This window comes from Neopsephotus bourkii, unplaced genomic scaffold (assembly GCF_033783945.1).
Source record: "Neopsephotus bourkii isolate Nb327-2 ecotype Australia unplaced genomic scaffold, CSIRO-AGI_Nbou_v1 NB_1400, whole genome shotgun sequence".
NCBI classification, from domain to species: domain Eukaryota; kingdom Metazoa; phylum Chordata; class Aves; order Psittaciformes; family Psittacidae; genus Neopsephotus; species Neopsephotus bourkii.
The window spans coordinates 340,335-363,133 of record NW_026901877.1 but is presented as its reverse complement, the minus strand read 5'-3'; the positions used below and the strand labels follow the sequence as shown (position 1 = coordinate 363,133).

At 46.0% G+C, this 22,799-nt stretch overlaps 1 protein-coding gene across 3 annotated transcripts in view; it reads left to right on the top strand.

Moving 5' to 3' along the window:
* Positions 1–22,799, top strand: part of MAP3K3 (mitogen-activated protein kinase kinase kinase 3) — a 38,574-nt gene that overhangs the window by 9,542 nt on the left and 6,233 nt on the right. For 2 of the 3 annotated variants that reach the window (XM_061367906.1, XM_061367905.1), the window contains exons 4-16: positions 134–174; positions 4,269–4,368; positions 5,585–5,698; positions 8,408–8,528; positions 11,689–11,822; positions 12,448–12,521; positions 14,040–14,107; positions 14,321–14,413; positions 15,195–15,386; positions 17,092–17,240; positions 18,994–19,125; positions 19,847–19,976; positions 21,411–21,588. In XM_061367906.1, the coding sequence (XP_061223890.1) occupies positions 134–174; positions 4,269–4,368; positions 5,585–5,698; positions 8,408–8,528; positions 11,689–11,822; positions 12,448–12,521; positions 14,040–14,107; positions 14,321–14,413; positions 15,195–15,386; positions 17,092–17,240; positions 18,994–19,125; positions 19,847–19,976; positions 21,411–21,588 (1,526 nt within the window). The remainder of the gene's footprint in view (positions 1–133; positions 175–4,268; positions 4,369–5,584; positions 5,699–8,407; positions 8,529–11,688; positions 11,823–12,447; positions 12,522–14,039; positions 14,108–14,320; positions 14,414–15,194; positions 15,387–17,091; positions 17,241–18,993; positions 19,126–19,846; positions 19,977–21,410; positions 21,589–22,799) is intronic. The other variant, XM_061367907.1, reaches the window with a different exon arrangement.

The window sequence follows — 22,799 nt, the reverse complement described above, 5'->3', positions numbered from 1 at the left end:
CTTTTGAGGAGGTGATGCCAACAGCTATCACAAATAGACCTGCTTTGTGTTGTGGCGTTAAGATCATATTCTGATCCATTTGGGTGCTGTTGTGTGTGCATTGTGAACTAACCTTTTGTTCTCTCTCCTGCAGAACGATGTAAGGATCAAGTTTGAACACAACGGGGAAAGACGGTAAGTCTGTCTTCATTACTCGTCCTTTACCTTGTAGAATAATTTAGTCGTCAGTAATTTAGGCTCAGTCTGGTTTTGGCTTCATTTTTCTTGTTCCTGCATGGAAAACACACACTAAAGGCAATAGCAAACAGGCCATACACAACTTGGTGTGTCACACAATGCTTTGATTTATTTCCACAAGAGCTATTTGTGAATTGCAGTAACATTAAAAAGCTGATAGCCTTATTTCAGATAAGGCTGAAGTTTTAATTAAGTTTCACTTAATTAAAGCCGAATGAAACTGATCAAATTAGTGGCATTCTTTTCTAGTTTCTCACTTCCTGATGACCTCTCACTATCACTGTCCTGCTGTGACTGAGCAGCACATACACCAAGAGAAGATTATTTCTTCTTATGTGCCGCTCTTCACAGACATCCTATGGGAATCGCTTGGTTTCTCCCATCCCAGATACTACTTTCAACATTGAAGTAGGTCACGCTCCACAGTAAATGCCAATTTAATGTTGATAGTACAACAGTGCAAGTTGTATGTAGTGCTTCTTATAGCCCATTGCTGTCAAAGCTCACTGCCTGAGCTGCTTAAGCTCCTCCTCAAGTATCCTTCTTTGTCAAAATTGGGTAGTTTTTTGTTGGCAAAGCAGGCAGTGAGAATAAGTTGTAAAGTTTTCCTCTGTCATTGAACTGTTTCAGTCACCAAAGTCTCAGCTGGTGAATTCTGTCTCAAAAAAAAAAAAAACTTTGGTTTTTGGTGCTCAAGGAGAAATTTTCAAAGCAATCACAGCTGGAAGTTGCTGCCACCTTTGTCAGCCAGATCTTGTCAGCACTCTCCTGTATCAAAGGCATTGTGTGCCCTGCAGAGAAGGACTTGGGGGTGTTGGTTGATGCAAAATTGAACATGAGCCGGCTTCAGTGTGTGCTTGAGCCCAGAAAGCAACCGTATCCTGGGCTGCATCAAAAGGAGCATGAGCAGCAGGTCGAGGGAGGGGATTCTGCCACTCTGCTCTGCTCTGCTCTGGTGAGACCCCATTTGCAGCACTGTGTGCAGTGCTGGTGTCCTCAGCATAAGAAGGACATGGAGCTGTTGGAGCAAGTCCAGAGGAGACCACGAGGATGATCAGGGGCTGGAGCACCTCTCATATGAAGATAGGCTGAGAAAGTTGGGGCTGTTCAGCCTGGAGAAGAGAAGCTGCATGGAGACCTCATAGCAGCCTTCCAGTATCTGAAGGATATCTGAAGGATGCCAGAGATGAACTCTTCATCAGGGACTGCAGTGACAGGACAAGGGGTAATGGGTTCAAACTGAAACAGGGGAAGTGCAGATTGTGTGTAAGGAAGAAGGGTGCTGAGGCACTGGAATGGGTTGCCCAAGGAAGTTGTGAATGCTCCGTCCCTGGCAGCGTTCAGAGCCAGGTTGGACGGAGTCTTGGGTGATGTGCTTTAGTGTGGGGTTGGAACTGGATGATCTTAAGGTCCTTTCCAACCCAAACCATTCTATGGATCCATGACTACAGCAGAGCCCTGTGTGGTGTGTCACAACTTCTTGTGCTACCACGTTAGGACAAGGAAACTCGGAAGCAAAATCTTGTCACCACAGTGCTGTCATCTCGCCTGTCTTCTGCCTGAGTGCTTTTCAGATGGCACAGAGGGAAAAGAAAGGGTGGGCTTTTTTCTGAAGTAACATTAAAATGAAAAGGTTGATTGTGTGCTAGTCTAATTATGCAGTGACCCTCGCCTGAATTCCCCATTCCCAAAGTGGTATGCAGTTACAGACAGCGAGCTTGCGCGGAGAATGTAAGTGTGTGTGCTTGGTTTCAGAGGAGCTGCCAGCTCTAACCACAAATATTTAAGGTGGTCAGGCAGGAATGGGCTTCTTAAACCCTGCAGTCCATGGTTTTGCGTTAGAAGAGTGCACAGAGGGTTTTTAAACTAATAGAGTTTGTGGCACCTGAGAACAGCGCTGCTTTTGAATGCATTGAGTGTAGAATGGAAGCCTTTATAAGGGCCTTCAGTTCAACTGAGAGCTAAATTACGTTTGTGTGGGGCCAGAGCAGTGTAATTTCATGGATGGGTTTCTTGGTAATATGTTGGAAATGTTATTGTGGGCTACTTTTTAACAAGGACAATTCTTTCTAAAGAGCTAAATGCTGCAGGTCTGGGAGCACGATGAGCCCTTCCTGGGAAGGGGCTGGGGAAACCAGTGAACACTGGAGCTATTTAAAATGAAAGCTGCACATTGGGAAAGGATACCTAATGCTGACAAAGCAGGCTGATGGACATCTTGGCAACTGAGCCTTCACTCCAAAGCATGAACTCATGTGAGCTTCCCCAAAGGTGATTTGGGGTTTCACTGAGCTTTGAGAGTTGCCCTTGGGAGTGAGATGGGTCTTGAGTTTCTGTGGTCCATTCAGGTCTTCCTGTATATGCCTGATGGTAAAGTTGTTGAGCAGTGCTAATAATAAAGCTTTTCGTGGCAGGACTTCAGCTATGCCAGAGCGGAATTCTTTCAGGTTCAAGGAGAAGGACTTGGGGGTGTTGGTCAGTGAGAAGCTCCCCATGACCCAGCTTCAGTGAACGCTTGAGCCCAGGACCCCCGCTGTGTGCAGGGCTACACCCCCAGAGCGTGAGCAGCAGCTCAGGGAGGGGATCCTGCCCCTCTGCTGCGCTCTGGGGAGACCGCCCCGGAGCCCTGATCCAGCTCTGGAGCATCAGCACAAGAGGGACGTGGAGCTGCTGAAGCGAGTGCAGAGGAGGCCATGGAGCTGCTGCGAGGGCTGGAGCAGCTCTGCTCTGGAGCCAGGCTGAGAGAGCTGGGCTGGGGCAGCCTGGAGAAGAGAAGGCTCCTGAAGGGGAGACCTTAGAGCAGCTCCAGTGCCTAAAGGGGCTGCAGGAAACCTGGAGAGGGGCTTGGGACAAGGGCCTGTAGGGACAGGCCAAGGGGAATGGCTTGAACCTGCCCGAGGGGAGACTGAGCTGAGCTCTGAGGCAGAAGCTCTTCCCTGTGAGGGTGCTGAGGCGCTGGCACAGGGTGCCCAGAGAAGCTGTGGCTGCCCCATCCCTGGCAGTGCTCAAGGCCAGGTTGGACACAGAGGCTTGGAGCAAGCTGCTCCAGTGGAAGGGGTCCCTGCCCGTGGCAGGGGTTGGAGCTGGAGGAGCTTTAAGCTCCCTTCAAGCCAAACCATTCTATGATATGATGTGAGTTGCAGCAGACAGGTAAGCAGCTATCAAAGTTTTCTAATAGCTTGTGGAAGGATGGGGGCTGTCAGCTGTGTCCCGGAGCTGTTTGTTCAAGCTGCCCATAGTGGAGACACAGTGTGGCCTCGTGGCCCATGGAAGCAGATGGTGAGAAGTCTGGTTGCAGGAGCCCGAAGGCAAGAACAAGCAACCATCTGGGCCGTATGCAGCAGAGAGATGAAAACTGGGTTTCTGAGCAGTAGATGTCCTTGGTTTGTTACAATAGTGGGTTGTCAAGTGTATTTCACGTTTGGATCCTCCAGTCTTGACGCAGGATATTTGACTCCTGGCAAAACAGTAATAAAACCAGACCACCTTGGGAAAGGGGGGTTTCAGATTCTTTTGCATCCTCCTGCTGATGCTTCCCTGGAGAGTTCAGGACTAACTTTGTTGCAACCTTCCAACTGGGACCCGTCTTGGAGGGTTTTAGGAAGCACCTTTTGAGTTTGGGTGCTGCACTACTTAAAGCAAACATTTGCTTTGTTCTTTTGGGCCTTCTGCGACTTGGAATTCAGCTCTCATTGAGTGTATTTGTGCTTTGTGCCTGAGGCAGTATTCTTTAAGCTAAAGTTCATAGGAGATCCATATCCTGTTATGTAAAAGACATTTGTTCGTAGATCCTTTTCTATCCAGGGATAAAGGCATTCACTCTGTTTGATACCTTCACTTGAATATTGCATTTTGACAAACCACTTGGAAATGGGCCAGAGCTCAAGAATTCCCTGTCAATGATCCATAGTAACTCAGATTAGAAAGGGCCAGTACCTGCTTGAGGATGGAAGGAGAACCCTTAAATGTGTTTTTCATGGCTCAGCCATCTTAATGTGATTGCAATGTCAGGAATATCTCTTTCATTCCAGAATTATCCCATTTGTCCGTCCTGTGCGCTACGAAGATGTGCAACAGAAAGTGAAAACAGCCTTTGGGCAGCCACTGGACCTCCACTACATGAACAATGAGGTACAGAGCGTTGGTATCAGTGCTCAGAGCATGTATCACCCTCTCTGGATCACACCTCCTTTTCCCATCCCAAATTCTTTAGCCTTAAATTTAACTTTCAGTTCTTCCCTCTAATACCAACCATAATGGAATCAGTGCTCTGGAGGGAAACCTGCTGATACTGACAGCACATCACACTGATGTGTGTGTTGTATGAGCATCATTATTTTGCTTCCTTCTACTGTATTTCTTGGGAGACTCTCTGTGGGAAGTAAAACCAAGGTATTTGAAGTATTTTGACTGTTGAAAGCAACTATTGCAGGCCAGTATAGACACAGCCTCAGGACTGCAGGCAGTCCCAGAGTCATTTCTTCAGCTGCCCAATAGCAGAGGCAGTATTTTGTGGTGCTTGACTACTGACCAGCCTTTTGTAACACACTTGCCTCCTGCTGGCTGCAGCACTTGCTGCTTATTGCCCAGCTATCAGAGGAACAAGGGGTGTTAGAGAGCAGGGGGCCTCATTGGTATGAGATGAAGGGGGGGGGTGGTCACTGTCACTGAGGAAAGAAAGTGCCATGGGGAATAGAATTTGTCTCTGAGGAGCTGGTTTGTCCATGTTAATCATCTAACGTGTTTTGTTGGCTTTCTCACTCTGGGCACCCAGGCTTTTCCTTGTTTCTTATTGTTGTGGTAGTGCCCTCCCACTGAGAAAGATGCAAAACCCCATTCACCAGTAGGAGCTGGACAAAAAGGAAAGGGGTTCTTCAGTGTTAACACCATTCACATTGCAAGATGAGTGTGCTGTAGAATAGAATAGAGGGTGTCTGAGAATAATTCCATGGGGTCTGAATAAGTTTTAAATCCTTCTTTAAAAGTCTTTTCTTCTTCACACCAGTCGCTGTCTGAAACCCAGTTCTCATTTGATCTGTAGGTCTGGATTTGTAAGTATTGGAACACAATGTTCTCTTGCTTGTTCTTTGCAGACAGTAAATTCAGGTAGCAGTTAATATTAGTGTTGATGGTCAATTCCTCTAAGGAATGGGTCAGCCATTTCTCTGGCATGGAGTAAAAAACCCTGTTGAAAAGGACATGAAAACCTTTCATTCTAATGGAATAATTGAGCCATCAGAATGCTATCTTATACTCTGATTTTTTCCCAATGTTTATTTAAATACCTGTTGTAGGTTTATTTTTCCTGTCGTTTGTAATGACTTTTCCCCTGTTCTTTATTTTGCAGCTCTCTATTCCTTTGAAAAACCAAGATGACCTGGATAAAGCAGTAGATCTCTTAGACCGAAGCTCTAATGTGAAAAGCCTCAGAATATTATTGCTGTCTCCGGACAGAAACCATGTAGGTAACAACCTCTGTGGCTGCAGCAAAATGAAGGGGGGTTTCTTACCTTTAAGTCTCTGAAACTTGATGGTAGCAACCCATAACTGTATTCATAAAACACTTCATCAGTTTGCTCTGCAGATAACTTATTTTACCTTTGATTAATAGCAGTGTTGGAAGTGTATGTCATTATCTTGCCTTTCAGAAGGCACAGGTTGTCCTTGCAGACAAGCTATTAGCACTTTGCTCCTGGGTGAGAAGCCTGAGTGCAGCTCCCAGTGGGTTTTCAGTTCTGTAGCCTTGAATCCAGCCTTACTCCCTAGAAACTAAGTTGCTTTTAGCTAATAATGGGGTATTCACACTTAAGATGAATTTGATTGTGTCTGGGTTCACTTTCTGATACCACAGGTGACTCTGACAGTGAGTGCCAATGGAGTTTGTTCTTTTCAGCAGAAGAGATCATGACATGAGAAATAAGACTTCAAGTCAAGCTCCCAGAGGTGCCTGTTTCAGAGAGAACTGAACCACAAGCTGAAGAGGGCAGAAAGAGTCTGAACTTTCCTTTATTCCTGATCTGTTCCTGCAGAACTTTGTTCGCTCAGCAGTGCCTGGTTTTCAGTTAAGGTCATACAGCTTTTCGAGCCAAAGACCTTGAGACCTTAGATGTTTAGCTGCAAATTGCCAAATTCTCTTGAAGAGGCTTGAAAGCTCTGTTGGTAGCAGCTTGTTCACGTTGAGTGTTCATCCCTGTTCAAGTTCTGCACCTGTAATCCTTGGAACTGTCAGGAGAACTGAAATACACTTCTCACTATTTGATAGTCCATGTTAATAGAAATACAAAGACCTTCAGGAGTGTTAACAGCCCTTTCCCATGACTGGATGCCTAAAGCTGGAAAGGTGTAGGAGGGATGATGATGTTCCTTGTCCTATGCCCTTTCCCTCAGCATTTGTTTCTGGCTGTTCTGAAGACAATACTTGGCAAGAAGGCCTTTGATCTGACCTAGCATAGTCAGACTTTGTCCTGTGTTGTCAGGAAATGGTCTGTAAAAGGTGGCCTCAATTTTCGCTATAACACAGTGAAACAACCCTCTTTTACAGCCCTCTTTTAATGTCAGTGCCTTCAGACTGCAAACCAGATGCTAAACGATAATATCTCAGCTTTACATAAGCCACTCAGTAAATCTCATCCCTGCACCAGCCAGGAGCCAGCACTGTGGTGCTGTCCTTTTATTAGGTGTTTTTTCCTCTTTTGCTCAAAGCAGAAACAAACAGCAAAGTCTTCAGTAAGTGCCACTGTTTCCCCCTTCTCCTCCAGCTTCCTCTGCAGCTCTTGACAGGAGAGTCCTACATGTGATAAAGCAAAAGCCCATAAGTCTGAAGGAGGTTTCTTGGCTGCATGATCTCATCCCACTGAGGGAGCGGGAAGCATTATTTTTCCTGCAGCACAGGATGCAGATTTTGTTTTGGTTGTGCTCTTTTTTGTGCTGGGGATGGAAAGGTAATGCCATGACTTTGGCACAAATAGTATCTAAACCAAATGAACTCGTACAGCAGTAGCTGTGTGCCAGGTACTGAGAGCCTATGTTGGTGAATAGCATTTATATTCATCTGCCTTGTGCCTGTGTCTGTGGCTCACTTGGGGTTGCTTTTATCCAGCAACTCACTTCTGTTGGTCCTTTCTTTCTTTTCTCTAATGGGAAGAGCTGGTTAACAGTACTACAGTCAGCCTGTCCACATGAGTGGTGGCCCCTCTGCACCCTTTATTCAGCTCCCATCAATCTATTCATGGTAGAGTTTGTCATTTAAACCAGGCTCCCTCTTTACCCTGTGCAAGGAAAAGCTGGTGTCCTGGTCAGTCCTCTGTTAAGAGCTGCTGTTCCCTGTATCACCCTGTATCACACAGAGGTGTTGCCTGCCTGAAGCTGCAGCCTCAATAGTTCCAAGTGATCATCCTCTGGAGTCTGTAAATGCTTTGCAGTTACTTGTGGCACAAGGAAGGCAACACTTCTTGGGCAGCATCTTACTGCCATCAATTGCAAACCCATCCTGCAGTTCCTCTCCCTACCAAGCACACTGGAGTTACCCCTTCTGTCTTCTGAAACAAGTCAAGGAGAACTCCTTTAATGTGTCTCCTTTCATTCCTTTTTCTGCTTTGAAGGAGCTGAAGGCACCATGGAAAAAAACATCCTTAATGATGTTATGTCTAGGGAAGGCTGACTAAAACCAGCACAGGCAGCATTCATCTTGGCATCTCCAAACTTGTTCTGCTCTTAAACTCTGTAGAGTTTCTTTTCACTGAGAGCATCTCAATTGTCAGTTCACTTTAAAGGTTGTGGGGAGTCAGGTTGGTGTCTGACTGCTTCTGAAAGTGTGCAGGGTTCAGAAGTTACCTCTGCTGGCCAAGGTGGCTGATAGAAACGGATGGTTCTTCCATGTTCTGTTCTCTGGACATGTTAGGAACCGCTTCTTGGGTTCACAGGTGGAAGACAAACATGGAGGCTTGTCAGTCCTGCATTGGATTTGAGGCTCTAGTTGTTTGGCTCCTGGCTTACAGAACTGTAAAGCTTGCTCTATTGCTGCCTTTTTTATTTGTGTTCTGGGAAGTTAATAGGATTTCAGGTTCTGGAACTGTTTCTCAGCTACTTTCCTGCTGCTAAATAGAATGAGGGTTTTGAAACTGTGGCCAGACTGCTCCTGGGGCTCATTTAATTTTCTTTTACCCAACAGACCAGTTCTTCGCCCCATTCTGGACTGCCCAAACAAGTCAGGATTAAAACTTCCCAGTCTGTGGGGGATGTGAGCACACCCTATCAGCAGCCAGAACCCAGAAGTAGGCATCTGTCTGTCAGTGAGTATTTATGCCACTTTTCTCTTGTGAAGCATGCCTTTTGGGTACAAGGATTTATGGAATAGCATTTAGGAAAGCCATGAGAAACTGAAAGGTTATTCCAGGACAAAGCAGTTCATTTTCAAAAGCTCTTAATACATTTACAATAGAATGTTTCAAAGTTCCTTACTAAGTTGTTGAACAGCTGAGGAGCTGCTAAAGGGGATGTCCTAAAGCCAGATTCATTGAGGTTAGACATTTGGAAAGCTTATGCAAGTCCATTAAGCTTCTTATTTAGGTTGGCAGTCCCAGTTCATGAAACCTAGATCTGATTTGGGGTTTGGTTTTATGTTGGGTTTTGGAATCTCTCCTCACTCCTGTAATGAAGCGTTTTAGCAGCAGCACAGGAACTGCCACCGCATGTCCAACATACTGCATTCCCTACCCCTTCATTCTCATCATTACCAGATGAGTAGAGCACAAGGCTCATACCATAGGTGCACAAAAGGTAATGAGAAAAGTGAGAGTAATCTGTACCTTTGTCTCATTTCCTTTGTGTTTGTGATGGCTTAGTGGTCAGTGGAAAGGTCCATATAAGACTGCTCTGATTTTTATGCCTTCCATCTCTCTGGATTTGTCCAAGTTGTCCCAGTTTGTGTTACAACCTCCCGGATAACTCTACAGTCCTATTCAAATCCATGGTTGATGGCTGCTCAAAGCAGCCTTGAAACAATGCAGTGCAATCGTAATGACAAGTAATAAATCCAGTTCAACTAGGATGGACAATCTCCATACTGGGGGGTCTAAACTGGAGGCAGATCCACACAAAAGTAATTGGGAGAGTAAGTTCACTAGAGAAGGACTGGAGAACTAGACCAGTAGTTCCAGCAAACCGGCTTGTATCCTGCCTAGAGTCTGCTGTGCAGTTTGCTTTTATGAAGTAGCAAACAAAGTGCTGAAAGCTTGTGAAGTACGTGATTGAAACTGGGACAAAAAGAGGTTCCCCGTCCTTTCTAGTTGGAAGTTAATCGTGAAAGGAGCAGCATTCCTCGCTCCTGTGAAGAAGGCAGAGTATCCACGCACTGGAAATGTGTCTGAACACCACATTTCTTTTTGCACAGACAAATTCAGTGCCAGAAATATTCTATTAACAAAAAAAAAAATCTATTTTATTGGCATTCTGAAGTATCCAAATAATGATGCCAAAGCTAACAGACTGTACCGAGTGTCTGTCATCGGTAAACTGTATAGTAATAAGGGGCCCCTTCTGTATTCTAGTTGTACAGACTCTTTCCTCTTATCCCAGCTTATGGATGCTTCCTGATTATTACCCTGTCATTCACCAATCAAGTAAGCATTGGTTTTCTTTGCTGAATATGTCAAAGTACCAGACTGTTACATTATTAAGAGCTCCAGTTCTGTCAGAGGTCTGATAGTAATTCAGCAGTAGCTCAGTCTTCCTTCTCTTTTCCTATCTTTGATTGGGAAGAGGATTGTGCTCCTGTTTTGTAGTCTTTCAGGCATGGAGACTTTCCCTATTTGCTACCACAACAGAAGTCAACAGCAGGTGTCTGCAAGAAGATGTATCTGTAGTTCCCGTCTTCTGAAGCGGACAGGCCTCAAACCTGCAGTCGCCAAGGCAGAGGGTTGGAAGTAAAGATAACTTTTAGTTTAAAACATTAAAAAAAGGCAAAAAGCTGCTCAGAATTCTGGCAGTGCTTGTGTTTTTTCCACTCACTTCCTTTGATATACACTGATTTAGTGCCGACTTCCTTTTCCTGCCCAGTGATGGTGGCCTTTCCACAATAGCAGCTGGGCCAGTGCCAGCAGGACTTGGGCTCCCTTTGGCCAGCCGTGCCATTGGATCGGAAGGAGTGAAAGTGGGCTCCCGGCCTCAGTGCAGCCCCAAAGCACACTCTCTTGTTTATCTCCACACCAGTTGGCCTGTAACATCACGTGAGCCCTGCAGAGCCACTTGGTAGCTTTAAGCAATAGGTTATTCTGGAGCTCACCCCCCCATGCACTCCAAGCCAGCATTGAGTTGTTGAGTCCCTTTTTCCTACTGCAGTCCTCCAAAAGATGTGTCTCTGCATTGCAGTGAGCTTCTGCTGATGTTTGCCTTCACTCTGTATTACAGTAACTGCTGTAGAAAATATTTTCCTTGGGAGAGGATTTGCTGATCTTTACCCATCTTTCATAGCACCTGAGTACACACAGATAATGAAAGACAGCATGGTAAAGAGCATAGATCTTAAAACAGATCTTCATGGGTGACCTTGAGTAGATTGGCTGAAGCACAGTGTATCTTGGAGCTCCCAGGGTGACTTGGTGGGAGCTGCAGGTGGATGGCTCACTGCAAAGAGGGATTTTGTATTTTCCTCTTTTGAAAGTATCATCAGCTGTGAGATCTGCAAGGGAAAAACATAAATCGAGGGGGTAAAGTTTCTCTCAGTAGGTGGCACAACAGAAACTCTTTAGGTAGTACTGTGCACAGATGAGTACAATGGTTTTTTCCCCTTTGGGCCCCTAGACATCCTCCCTGCCCATGTAGCAACCTCACTTAACTAACAGGCACTGCAGAATTCACCAAAGTAGTTATATAGCTTTGGGTTTACACAGTAAAACAGACATCTGGGGGCTCTTTACAAAGGTAACAGTGCTCCCATGGCATCCTGCAATTGCTCAGTGTGCATATAATTGGCTCAGCTGTTAATGACCAGCAGAAATAGTGCTGTCATTCAGGGTTAATGGTACCAGTTAAAGCAAACTTAAGGCAGAAGATAGGCTGCTCTGACAAGTGTTTTGTTAAGTGAAGATTAGCAATGAGGTTCATGCCCAAAAGCCAGGGATTCCTGAAGTCCTGTTCCCCCCTTAGATACTGAAACTGTCCTCAGAAGGTTGAGCAAGATTGAGTAGAAATAGGTGAGTGCTGTGTTAGGGGATTAAATAATGCCATGTAGTGACTAAAATGACAGTACAGGTGCTTGTGGAGCAATCTCCTTTCTTGCATGGCACTTCCTGGTTCCGTTTCTATCCAGACTGTAGTGTTAAGGTTCACTCCAGAGTTGCTGCGACCATAGAGGTCTCGTGTTAGAGGTGAGGCTTTGGATTCTGTGTACATGCACGTGCAATCTCCTTTCAAGAAGCATTCATACCCAAACTGTGCTTCTTTCTGGCCCAGGTTCCCAGAACACAGGCCGAAGTTCACCACCTCCTGGGTACGTTCCAGAGAGGCAGCAGCGCATTGCTCGGCAGGGTTCCTACACCAGCATAAACAGTGAAGGAGAATTCATCCCAGAAACCAGTGAACAGTGTGTAAGTATGAGCATCAGGGGGGGAAGAACTAAGTCCAGCAGTTAAGGAACAATCTGGGCCCTCTCACTTCATAATATTCACTAGCTGTAGTTGCATTAGCACCTAGTAGTAACTGCTCTGTTCATTTAAACTGTGCTTCAGACTCGTTTGTAGATGTACAGGTTCAAAGCCTTTGTTGCGGTGCCAGGAGTTGCCTTGTGAATCAGGCATTGTCTGTCCACCTCTGAGTGAGCAGTTTTGGTGGGTGTCACACACGTGCACTCAGGTTTATTTGACCCTCCTGCATTTGAAACTGCTTTCTCTATTCAAAGAGTAGGAAGTAAGGCCAAAGGGCGATGTGCAGGTGGAGGCAGCAATGCAGCAGCAGCAGAGACTCTGTTCCTGAAGTCAGTTGGGATCAAAGCACAGCCCAAGGCTGACTTAAACTTCAACACCTAAAGCAAGGTCTCAAATTTGATATGTCCTCAGTTTCTGTGAGAGGATAAATGTAGATTCTAAATAGCTTAAGACTCCCCTCTTTATCTGGACATCTCTAAGCAAGCAGCAGTGGGCTCTGATCCTCCTGCACAGCCTCTTAGGCATTAGATTGAACTGATGTTACCATGTGATTTCTTCTGTGTTGCAGATGCTGGACCCTTTAAGCAGTGCTGAAAACTCAGTATCAGGAAGCTGCCAGTCTTTGGACAGGTCAGCAGACAGGTACAAATGTACAAGCTGTTAGGAACTTATGTGCTGAAATCAAAATGCCAGTCGTACTTCTACTAAAGTGTTTTCCAGATCATACATTTGCTTGGAGAGAAATAGGAACTTACTTCCTACCTATATCCCAGTATATTTCTTGAAGAGAACAAATTGTGTCATAAGACTGACAAAACCAGACACCAACCAACTGGTGCTTCAGTAGCTCTGTGTTACAGATACAGAGTTCTGAAGCATGCCTGCATCTGGCTGCAGCATCTTTAAATCTCCTTTAGACAAGGCTGTACTTGCTCATTTAAAAGGAGAAAAGAAACAACTAAGGTTACAGAAACATACCGTTACAGTAGATCTCTGTGTCCTGCAAGGTAGAATATTAATACCAAAGGTAAAGAAAGGGTTTTTCCTTGGATGAAGAGTTTGTGGTAGTCTGATGCTCTAGATCTTTTTCTTCCCTTTCTCTGCCATTGGTGTGGAGGTGTTATGGGCAGTTGTAGGTCCTATTAACTTGAATAGCAGCTATGGCTTCCCAGCACCTGTAACACTGGGCTTCAGCATGTTTTTAAGGTTCCTCTAAGCTGATTCCTGTGTAGGCTTTTTTGTCAAGCACTGGAGGTTTGGGTTTGTAGCTCTTTACTTCCTCCAGTTTGTGGAGTCACAAGGAAGCACTTACAATTAACCTGTGAATATGCACACATTCATTTGGGGAGGGCATTGCTAATTTATTACCTGTCCTTCTCTCCCCTTTCCCTGCCCTGGGTGGAGGAGTGTGGAGGGGGGAATGCCTTCCTGGTTGGTTGTTACAGGAGTGGGCATCATCTGGGGAAGCTGCTGTTCTTTGTGTAGGAGGAAAGGAGTCTCACTTGGCAGTCTGAAAGCTCTATCAGGCTTACTCTGTTTCCACTAGTTAACAAAAATAGAAGTGAAATAACATGGCTTTGGCAATGGTGGAGTTTGTGTGATCTCTTAAGAGATGGTAACAACCTTCTGCCAAAGAAGGGGGACCAAACTTAGGATTGCTTGAGGAGTCCTGCTTACTGCAGAGAAATGGGAGGGTTATAAGCAGTGCCTGCCATCAGCGGCGAATAGAGAGGAAAATGCACTGAGGTTTTCATGGGAGGAACTCACCCTCGTGGTAAATCACTGGGGACAGTAGTCCCCATTCTCTACTGCCCTGTGAGCAATGTGGGGATGATACCCTGTTTTGCTCCTCCTCCTAGCCTTGCTTTTAACCTTCCACATCATGTGTCTAAAGGAAGCACTTGCTCTTATACCACAGACTGGGGAGCAGCTGAATAAATGGCACAAACTGAACAGAAATAGGTGTCGTGTTGGGAAATAGTCTGGCTGTCTGGGGCTAAGCCTGGCTTAGCTCTACAGGCGTAGTGTGCAGTCATTGCAAGAACATGGATTTGCAGCTCACTGTTACTGGTGTGCAGATATATTACCTTGTATTTAAAGTCCACATAGGTTTTACTCCAGTGGATTGTAAAACTTACTCTTGCTTTCTTTCTTCAATAGTCCTTCTTTTCGGAAGTCACGGATGTCCAGGGCACAAAGCTTTCCTGATAATAGACAGGAGTTCTCAGGTATGTCAGTGTCCAGTGTAAAGATCCAGACATGCTGGCTTCCCTCCATGCTTGCTGGGATTGTATAAATAGAACACGTGGGGATATGTTGATTGCAAAGGTGTGAAGTTTATTTCCTCTTCCTAAAAGGATCCTGCTCTTATAGCAAAATTGTGTCACTAGAACATAGACTTCATGAAGGAGCCTCACTCCTCTCTTTACATCTCCTTCCAGACCGTGAGAATCAGATCTATGACAAAGCAGGGAAAGGTGGGACCTACCCCCGGCGCTACAACGTCTCCATGCAGCACAAAGACTACAACGATGGTGAGTTGTTTCCAGACCTTCAGTTCCAGGATTGAACAAGAAGGTGAGGCAATGGCAACCTCTAGGGGCAAGTGGAACTCTGAGTTGAAGAGTCTGGAAGTGCCCTGGTCCTTGCAGAGAGTGCTAGAGTTAATGGTGCCATGCATGATGTCACATCTTCATAGCAAACTGTGCTTAGTTTGTCCTTCTGGGGGTATCCAGGCTGACCAGTGAGGGTTGAGCAATGGACGTAGTTATTAGCCTTGGTCATGTATAGTGGGTTCCTACATCGGGTTCATTTTGCTTTGCTAATTCACAATACAAATTTGCTTCAGGGTCTTTCAAATATACCAGTGACTTAAAGAATCACATCCCTGCTCGTCAGATGGCTTTATGCAAATGAATTTCTCAACCAAGAGCTGCAAGTTTTTCCCTATATTTGATTTGCATAATGAAAGTTCATGCATGGTATCTAGAAAGTCATTCAGTCTGTGTAGCTGTTAACAGGCTTTGGAGCTTGGGTGGTAGCCTGTATAGATTCTTACTTTGGAAGGCAATTTTAGATCTGAGGGGAGTTTTCTCTCCCTTCTGCTTTGGGAATGATCCAGAGCTGTACTGAATTCAAACAGCATCAGCCCTGAGTGGTTACATTTTTGCATCTTCTCCGCTTAGCAGTAGATTCTACTCCATGGGAACAGAGCAGAATATGTTCTTTCTCTCCCTTCCCTTCAGTGCTCGACCTCTAGAGCACTTCTTTCCACTTGGAACCATGTTACCTAAAAATGGTCCTTTTTGTCCTCAGGTCGCAGGACATTTCCCCGGATACGGCGTCACCAAGGGAATCTCTTCACCTTGGTGCCTTCAAGTCGTTCCTTAAGCACCAATGGGGAAAACCTAGGCCTGGCATTGCAGTACCTGGACCCCCGGGGCCGCCTGCGGAGTGCCGACAGTGAAAATGCCCTTGGTGTGCAGGAGAGGAACATTCCCACCAAATGTAAGTAGGAGTCATCCTGGTGGTAAATGGGGAAAGGCCTCCTGGGGTTAGAGGCAAGAAGCACTTGTAGAAATGAACTCCAGACCCAGTACATAGCCATAGGTGATTTTAAACAAGGCATTCAAAAGCTGATAGAATCACAGAATCCTAGAACAGTTTTGGTTGGAGGAGACCTTAAAGCTCCTCCAGCTCCAACCCCTGCCATGGGCAGGGACCCCTTCCACTGGAGCAGCTTGCTCCAAGCCCCTGTGTCCAACCTGGCCTTGAACACTGCCAGGGATGGGGCAGCCACAGCTTCTCTGGGCACCCTGTGCCAGCGCCTCAGCACCCTCACAGGGAAGAGCTTCTGCCTAAGAGCTCAGCTCAGTCTCCCCTCGGGCAGGTTCAAGCCATTCCCCTTGGCCTGTCCCTACAGGCCCTTGTCCCAAGCCCCTCTCCAGGTTTCCTGCAGCCCCTTTAGGCACTGGAGCTGCTCTGAGGTCTCCCCTTCAGGAGCCTTCTCTTCTCCAGGCTGCCCCAGCCCAGCTCTCTCAGTCTGGCTCCAGAGCAGAGCTGCTTCAGCCCTCGCAGCAGCTCCATGGCCTCCTCTTGCCTCGCTCCAGCAGCTCCAGGTCCCTCTTGTGCTGCTGCCCCAGAGCTGGATCAGGGCTGCAGGCGGGTTCTCCCCAGAGCGCAGCAGAGGGGCAGGATCCCCTCCCTGAGCTGCTGCTCACGCTCTGGGGGTGCAGCCCTGCACACGGGGAGGTTCTGGGCTTAAGAGCACACTGAAGCTGGGTCATGGGGAGCTTCTCATTGACCAACACCCCCAAGTCCTTCTCCTCAGGGCTCCTCACAATCCAGTCTCTATTATTCCATGGCTGTGTTTTGAGACCCGTTTGTTAAGGCCTTTGTATCTTTTGTGTGCTCCTTAGTAGAAAGGTTTACTTCTGTGTTGATGTCCTCACTGGGTTGTTTCGTGGGGAAATCTTATATTATTAAGAAAAAATAAGACAATAAATGATTTCTGGTGAACTTCAGCTATCCCATACACAAACTAAAGGATCAAAATGAAGGCATTAATGCAGCAGAGTAGTTAACACCCTAAAACGCTGACTGGCAGGAAATCTGACTGCATTAGACATGACAGAGCTCATCCTTCAGCTCTTCTGTGTCTTCACACTGTCCAGATGGCTGGTTCCTGTCTTCGTTTTTAGAGTTTCTAGTTAGACTCCTCATCATTGGCTGCATTGCACTGCACAAGGCTGGTGGTGTCCTGTCAGAGTACTGGTCTTTGCAGGGTATGCTTTGGTATTAAGTGGAACCTGAAAACCTGGGCTGAGGTGTTAATCTCTGGGTCAGGAGACTACTACTTGTGCAGTGCAGTAGAACAGTGAGAACTCAGCATTCCCTCTGATGTAATATCCTGCTGGGCTATTGGAGACGGCTGTTTTAGCTGGTCCTCAGATATATATTTGTTAAAGTCTGATTGCTCAGCAGATAAAGAAGATATCTGCACTGTGCTTACATTATGGCTCCTACCTTATCACTCTCTAGTAGGGAATTATGACTTCTAATTCTTCTGCTGCAGAGATAGCCTTGCAGTGAAACCCTTCCCACTGCAAAGTACCTTTTCCAATCTCAGCATGATGGAGACTGATCTTTGAAGAGCTTTCCATTATCTTGAAATGATCAAATGAAAAGAGAAATGACTGCTGTTCTCTTTCAGCTCCGAGTGCACCAATAAACTGGCGACGAGGGAAACTGCTGGGCCAAGGTGCCTTTGGTCGTGTGTATCTGTGCTATGATGTGGATACGGGCAGAGAGCTTGCAGCTAAGCAGGTCCAGTTTGATCCAGAGAGTCCTGAAACAAGCAAGGTAATTCTCATCACAGCTTCTAAAACCCTGTAAGATCTTCTCAAGTGCCTGGATCTGTCTGACCTCCAAAGCTGGCACCTTCCTTATTTATCCTGGGGTTTCAAGTCATGTAGAGAGGAATAGGAGTCATTATTCTGTAAGATTAACTTCAGCCTGGAACTAAAATCCATTTTCTGGCTTCATTTTTGGCTCTCCTTTCTCAGCTTTTGGGTTTGTTGCCAGGTTACTTGAGGAATACTAGACTGCCCTGTGTTCCTGGTTAGTCATGGATGTGAGTGAAACTAACCCCAGGAAAAACAGGACTTTTATTTGGTTCTAAACAAAAAAAGACTGCATGCACTTGGAAAAGCCACTTTCTGAGCTTATATGGTAGGCCCTGTATCAAGTGTGTTATTTACCTGCTTCCTCTTCTGAGTTCTCCCTGTCCTCAAAACAAACTGAGCTGTGGTGTCAGTACATCAAGAACAGGAATATGATGACACATGGGAAACAGTGGAGATGGGAAGGGGCACCTTGAAATTACAGGTTAGCACCCAGCTCCCTGCACAATGAACGCAGCTGAAATGGCTGTTCTTTGTTAGTACTTTAACAATGTACCAATTTCCCAGTGTTGAACAAATTCACTTTGAGCTGGAATAACTGATCCATGAAGATTGAATTATCCTGATTTTATATGAGATACCAGTGCCAAGTCCTAACTTAGTCAGTTCCTACAACTGTCTCTGTTGTAAACCAGACAGTAACTCTGAGCCAGAGAAGAACAGCCTGGAATGTTCACTGCAGCTCCAGTCCTTAAACTATCAGTTTGCCCAATTAAGCAACTTCCTCTGATTCCACACATCTCTGCAGCAGCCAGGTCCTTGCTCTTGAGGAGCTGCATCCTCTCCCAAATGGAGAGAAGTGAACCTGGCACCTTCCAGTAGCAGGAGTGGAGAGAGGTAACTGGGATTAATTTGGGGGAAACCATCATTCTTTTTTCAATATATCCTCATGCTCTGATATCTTTATTCATCCTGTTCATTCCCTGGATTTGGGAAGAACCTGATACTTTTCCTGGGCAACAAACAGCTCTGCTTCAGTCTGGAATTGTTGGATAGCCTGTGTGTTATGATACCCTGTTTTCTGTGGCAATAAGAAAACAAAGAATCCAGATCATATGCAATAGCTGCAGATTGTGTGAAGTAAGTAAGAGAGGAAGCTGTTTCTGAGTTGATTCAAGTAAAACCATCAGTGGGAATCAGAACAGGACTGTGTAGGAGCTCTTAGCACCTGTAGTCTTGGTCTCTCCCTGGCTTGGGCTGAGATTCCTACAAAAAGGTTCCAGGCAATTCTGTAACTGTGTGTTCAATGCTTTTGCATAATGGAAATTAACACTCAGTGTCCTCAGCTTGGTGGGGAGAAGGAAGGTTGTAGCTGTGGTGCTTATGAAGAATGCTTACAACCAACTTGGCTAAAACCATTCAGCTACAGAATCAAGACAAGAAGCAGCTTTTTCTGGTGCTAAATCCATTTGTGGATGGTGGGCCCATGTTCTGTCAAAGCTTCTGCTCCAATACTTCCCTGCTTATTATACAGTAAGGATTAATGGGAAACATCAGTAATGCTTGCCTGTTCCAAGAAGTAGGTGAACCAATGCCATGGATTATTCTTCTTCAGTGTAGTGGTGGTCTCGTATTGTCAGTGACTTGGACGCATTTATGAGGATGGAATATTTCTGGGGCCAGAACCTCATTTTCTCCTTCAACATCCATAGGAAGTGAGTGCCCTGGAGTGTGAAATTCAGCTGCTGAAGAACCTCCAACATGAGCGCATTGTTCAGTATTACGGTTGCTTACGCGATCGAGCAGAGAAGACCTTAACCATCTTCATGGAGTACATGCCAGGGGTAAGAGCTGACACAAGCAGTACAGTCACAGATCATACAGTCAGATGAGTGGGTTTATTAGTTGGTGTGATGTAAGCCACCTAATACCCTCTTAGTTGTGCCACTTTCTCATACTGGGTTATAATCACAGAATCACAGAATGGTTTGGATTGGAAGGGACACCTTCCACTAGAGCAGCTTGCTCCAAGCCCTTGTGTCCAGCCTGGCCTAGAACACTGCCAGGGATGGGGCAGCCACAGCTTCTCTGGGCACCCTGTGCCAGTGCCTCACCAGCTCTCTTCTTTAATCACTAAAGGCAGTTCTTCAGTCTAAATTTGTTCTACCAAAGTACTTCAAAGGACTTGGGCCAACTTGTAAATGAGGCTCAATGAATGAGCAGTCTCTTATAGTACAGAAATGAGGCTAAAAGTGACCCTGCAAAAGGGAGGGCTTTGATCTGGACCAGTCTGCTGAACTGTTTTATTGCTTGTCTTCACAAGCAGTTGTACCAGCACAGCTCAAGAGTGGAGGAAGCAGAACCTCCTTAAGCTGTTTTTGCCATAAAGCATGTCCTTTCTTTAAAGGAGCTTTTTAGGGCAAAGTGCTCTAAGAGCCTCATAAAAAGGCTTTAGGAGACAGTTGGATGTATAACCCACTTACCACTCATGGGAATTGAATGGAGACTGCAAGGTGTGTGGTTTGGCATTTCTTTACCAACCCTTCCTGTTTGCTTTTGGTGCAGGGGTCAGTGAAGGACCAGCTGAAGGCTTATGGTGCTCTCACGGAAAACGTAACCCGAAAATACACTCGCCAGATTCTCGAGGGAGTCTCGTACCTTCACAGCAACATGATTGTGCACAGGGACATAAAAGGTGAGAGCAGCTCATGATCGATGTCTGTCCACGTGCCAAAGGGACTCTGGAAACAGAAGTGTTGGGACTCCTGAACATTGCTTTGCTCAGTCTGTCCCATTGTGGTCTTATGTGCACAGCTTAAGGAAGGTGATGTCCTAGGCTGGGTAAGGGAAGTTGGGCTGTTCTCTACAGGACCTGAGAGCCAAAGTCCTGTTTCTCAAGTGGTAGGCATACCAATTGCCATAAGCACTCTATGCCTGTCCTTGGCGATCCTGTTTACACCTGGCTCTTGTGAGTATCCTGCCTCATCTGTGTAAGAAACCTCCAGTTTTCCATGTAGAGCCTCTGTGATTAGTCCTTAATCTCCCTGTTCCCAGTACAACCCCATGGAGCCAGCCAGTCTCCTTAAGAGTTAACGGCAACAGATGTGGCAGACACCACACAGTTATTCTGTGCTCTAGAGGAACCAGGAGGGTTGGTCCTGCCTTCATTACATGCTTTCTGGGCTGGCAAAGGGAAAAGATGATGCTGATTCTTGAATAACACCTTGTACACCACTGAATTCAGCTCTTCCAGTGGGGAGGTGAAGTGATGAAACTATCTCCAAGCAGAAGTGCGTTTTCTTTCAGGGCAGAAGGATTTCACATAGGCTCACACCACATAATGGCAACACAGGGTTCTTTATCTTATTGTGCCTGTGAAGGAAGAATTGGGTTTGGTGTCTAAGGCTTAGTTTGTGTCCACATATCATAGAATCCCAGATTGGTTTGGGTTGGAGGGGACCTTAAAGCTCCTCCAGTTCCAACCCTGTGCCACAGGCAGGGACACCTTCCACTGGAGCAGGTTGCTCCAATCGCCATCCAACCTGACCTTGAGCACTGCCAGGGATGGGGCAGCCACAGCTTCTCTGGGCAGCTAAGCAAGCTACACTCTTTAAGTTTGCTTTTTATCCTGGTGCTTCATGTTCAGAACCTCTGACCCAGGAGAGTGGAGATTGACTTGTTTATTGTAGGAGTTCAGAGTGTTTTCATTAGCTGCATCTGTTGCCCAGCTGACCAGAAAGCAATGGTTGTACTCACCAAAGCAGCATCCCAAGGAAAGTATTTCCTACACAGCTATGTGCTATCCAGCCATTGGCATGGGGGCCGTGCATAGGCTGAGCTGTTTACAGGCAGTGTAACAATGATGGTGCTGACTCAGCTCTGATTTCCCTTCCCCCTTCATTTCCTTGTGTTTTTCCCCTGAAGTTTTTCCCATTTACAGCCATTAGAAGTTGGCTTGTCTGCAGCCTGCACTACAGTAGTGATGCTTAGCAGCTCACCTGAGGCTTAATAGGGAAAAAGCCATACCATGGGCATGGTATTTCCTGGTTGGGTATCAGCTCCGTCGGCTGTGGATCCAGCAGCTGGATTGCATGAAAACAGCTGTCTCCATTCTTTGTTTCTTGTCCAGGAGCCAATATTCTCCGTGACTCTGCTGGGAATGTGAAGCTTGGGGACTTTGGGGCCAGCAAACGGCTGCAAACAATCTGTATGTCTGGAACAGGCATCCGCTCTGTCACGGGCACACCGTACTGGATGAGCCCGGAGGTGATCAGCGGAGAAGGCTATGGAAGAAAAGCTGACGTATGGTGAGGCTTGAACCTTCTGTCCATTGATAAATTACACCTTTTCTGGAGCGAGATAAGACACATACATTCTGTCCTCTGTATATCCAGCTTGTGATTCTGCCTGGATCAGAGGTTTAAGGCAAAGTGGAGAACTTGGTTTGAACTCAAGACATGACCTGCTGCAGGCTGTGCTTTGCAGTGTCAGCATGCAACTGCTCCTGTAGTTCCTCAGGGATGATTTCCACTCATTCCTCCCTTGAACTCATAGCTGATTTTCTGCTTTCTGACTGGTGCAAGGTTTCCCTCCTCCTTATATCCCTCGTAAGAGAGGCTGAGGGTTGGTTAGGGAGAATCCATTCACTTGGTTATAAAATGAGAGGTGTGCTTGTAACACACTGGAAATGAACAGAATGGAGAATTTGAGCTTTAGGGGAAAGATGGCCAAACCTGGAATAATACAAAAGATACAGGTCAAGATCAGAGGTGATCTGAACTATGTATGAATGGAAACTGTAGCCATGCTATTATTGGCATAGCCAGGAAACAGCTCTGTTGAAAGAAAAGGGCCAAATGTCCTGTGTCAAAATGTTAGTTTTGGAGGCCCTAAAAAGGTGAGATGATAAAACTAAACTAAATGACAGCAACAAAAGGTGTGTTTGTGCACAGTAAAGAGAGGCCAGTGCTGTTTCCTGTACAAGCAGGGAGTGGAAACAGCTAAAATGTGTCTCGTATGGAAAGAGTTAAGTTCTGCATACTCTCCCAGATGGGATGCTTGGGGAGAGAATGGAGCACGTGCCTTTCCCCTTGGGTTGGTGCAGTTGTGGATTTCCTCTTGGTGCTGACATCGGTCCATTCCCATCAAAGAGACGCTGCTGTTGGCTGGGCTCCAGTTCCTGCAAACCCAGTGGTTCTTTAGGGGGGTCAGAAGTTTCCAGTGCAGCATTAGTCCCAGGGTGGATGTGTATGGCCAAGAGGCTCAAAGACGTAACAGATCTGAGCCTCTGGCTTTCTGCCACTGCTGCAGGCCCCTCTCCAATTTTCTTTTTCCTAAATAGCAGAATATGTGAGCTATTTGTTATTGCTGGAGTGACTTGACATGAAAAACATTCCTGCCGTTTGCTGAGTATCTTAAAGAAACCGGATCTGCTTAAACGGCATAAATCAGTCTAAACAATAATATATCCCTGCTTGCTTTTGAGCAAGCCCCCAGCACTTCAGCACACATGGTTTGC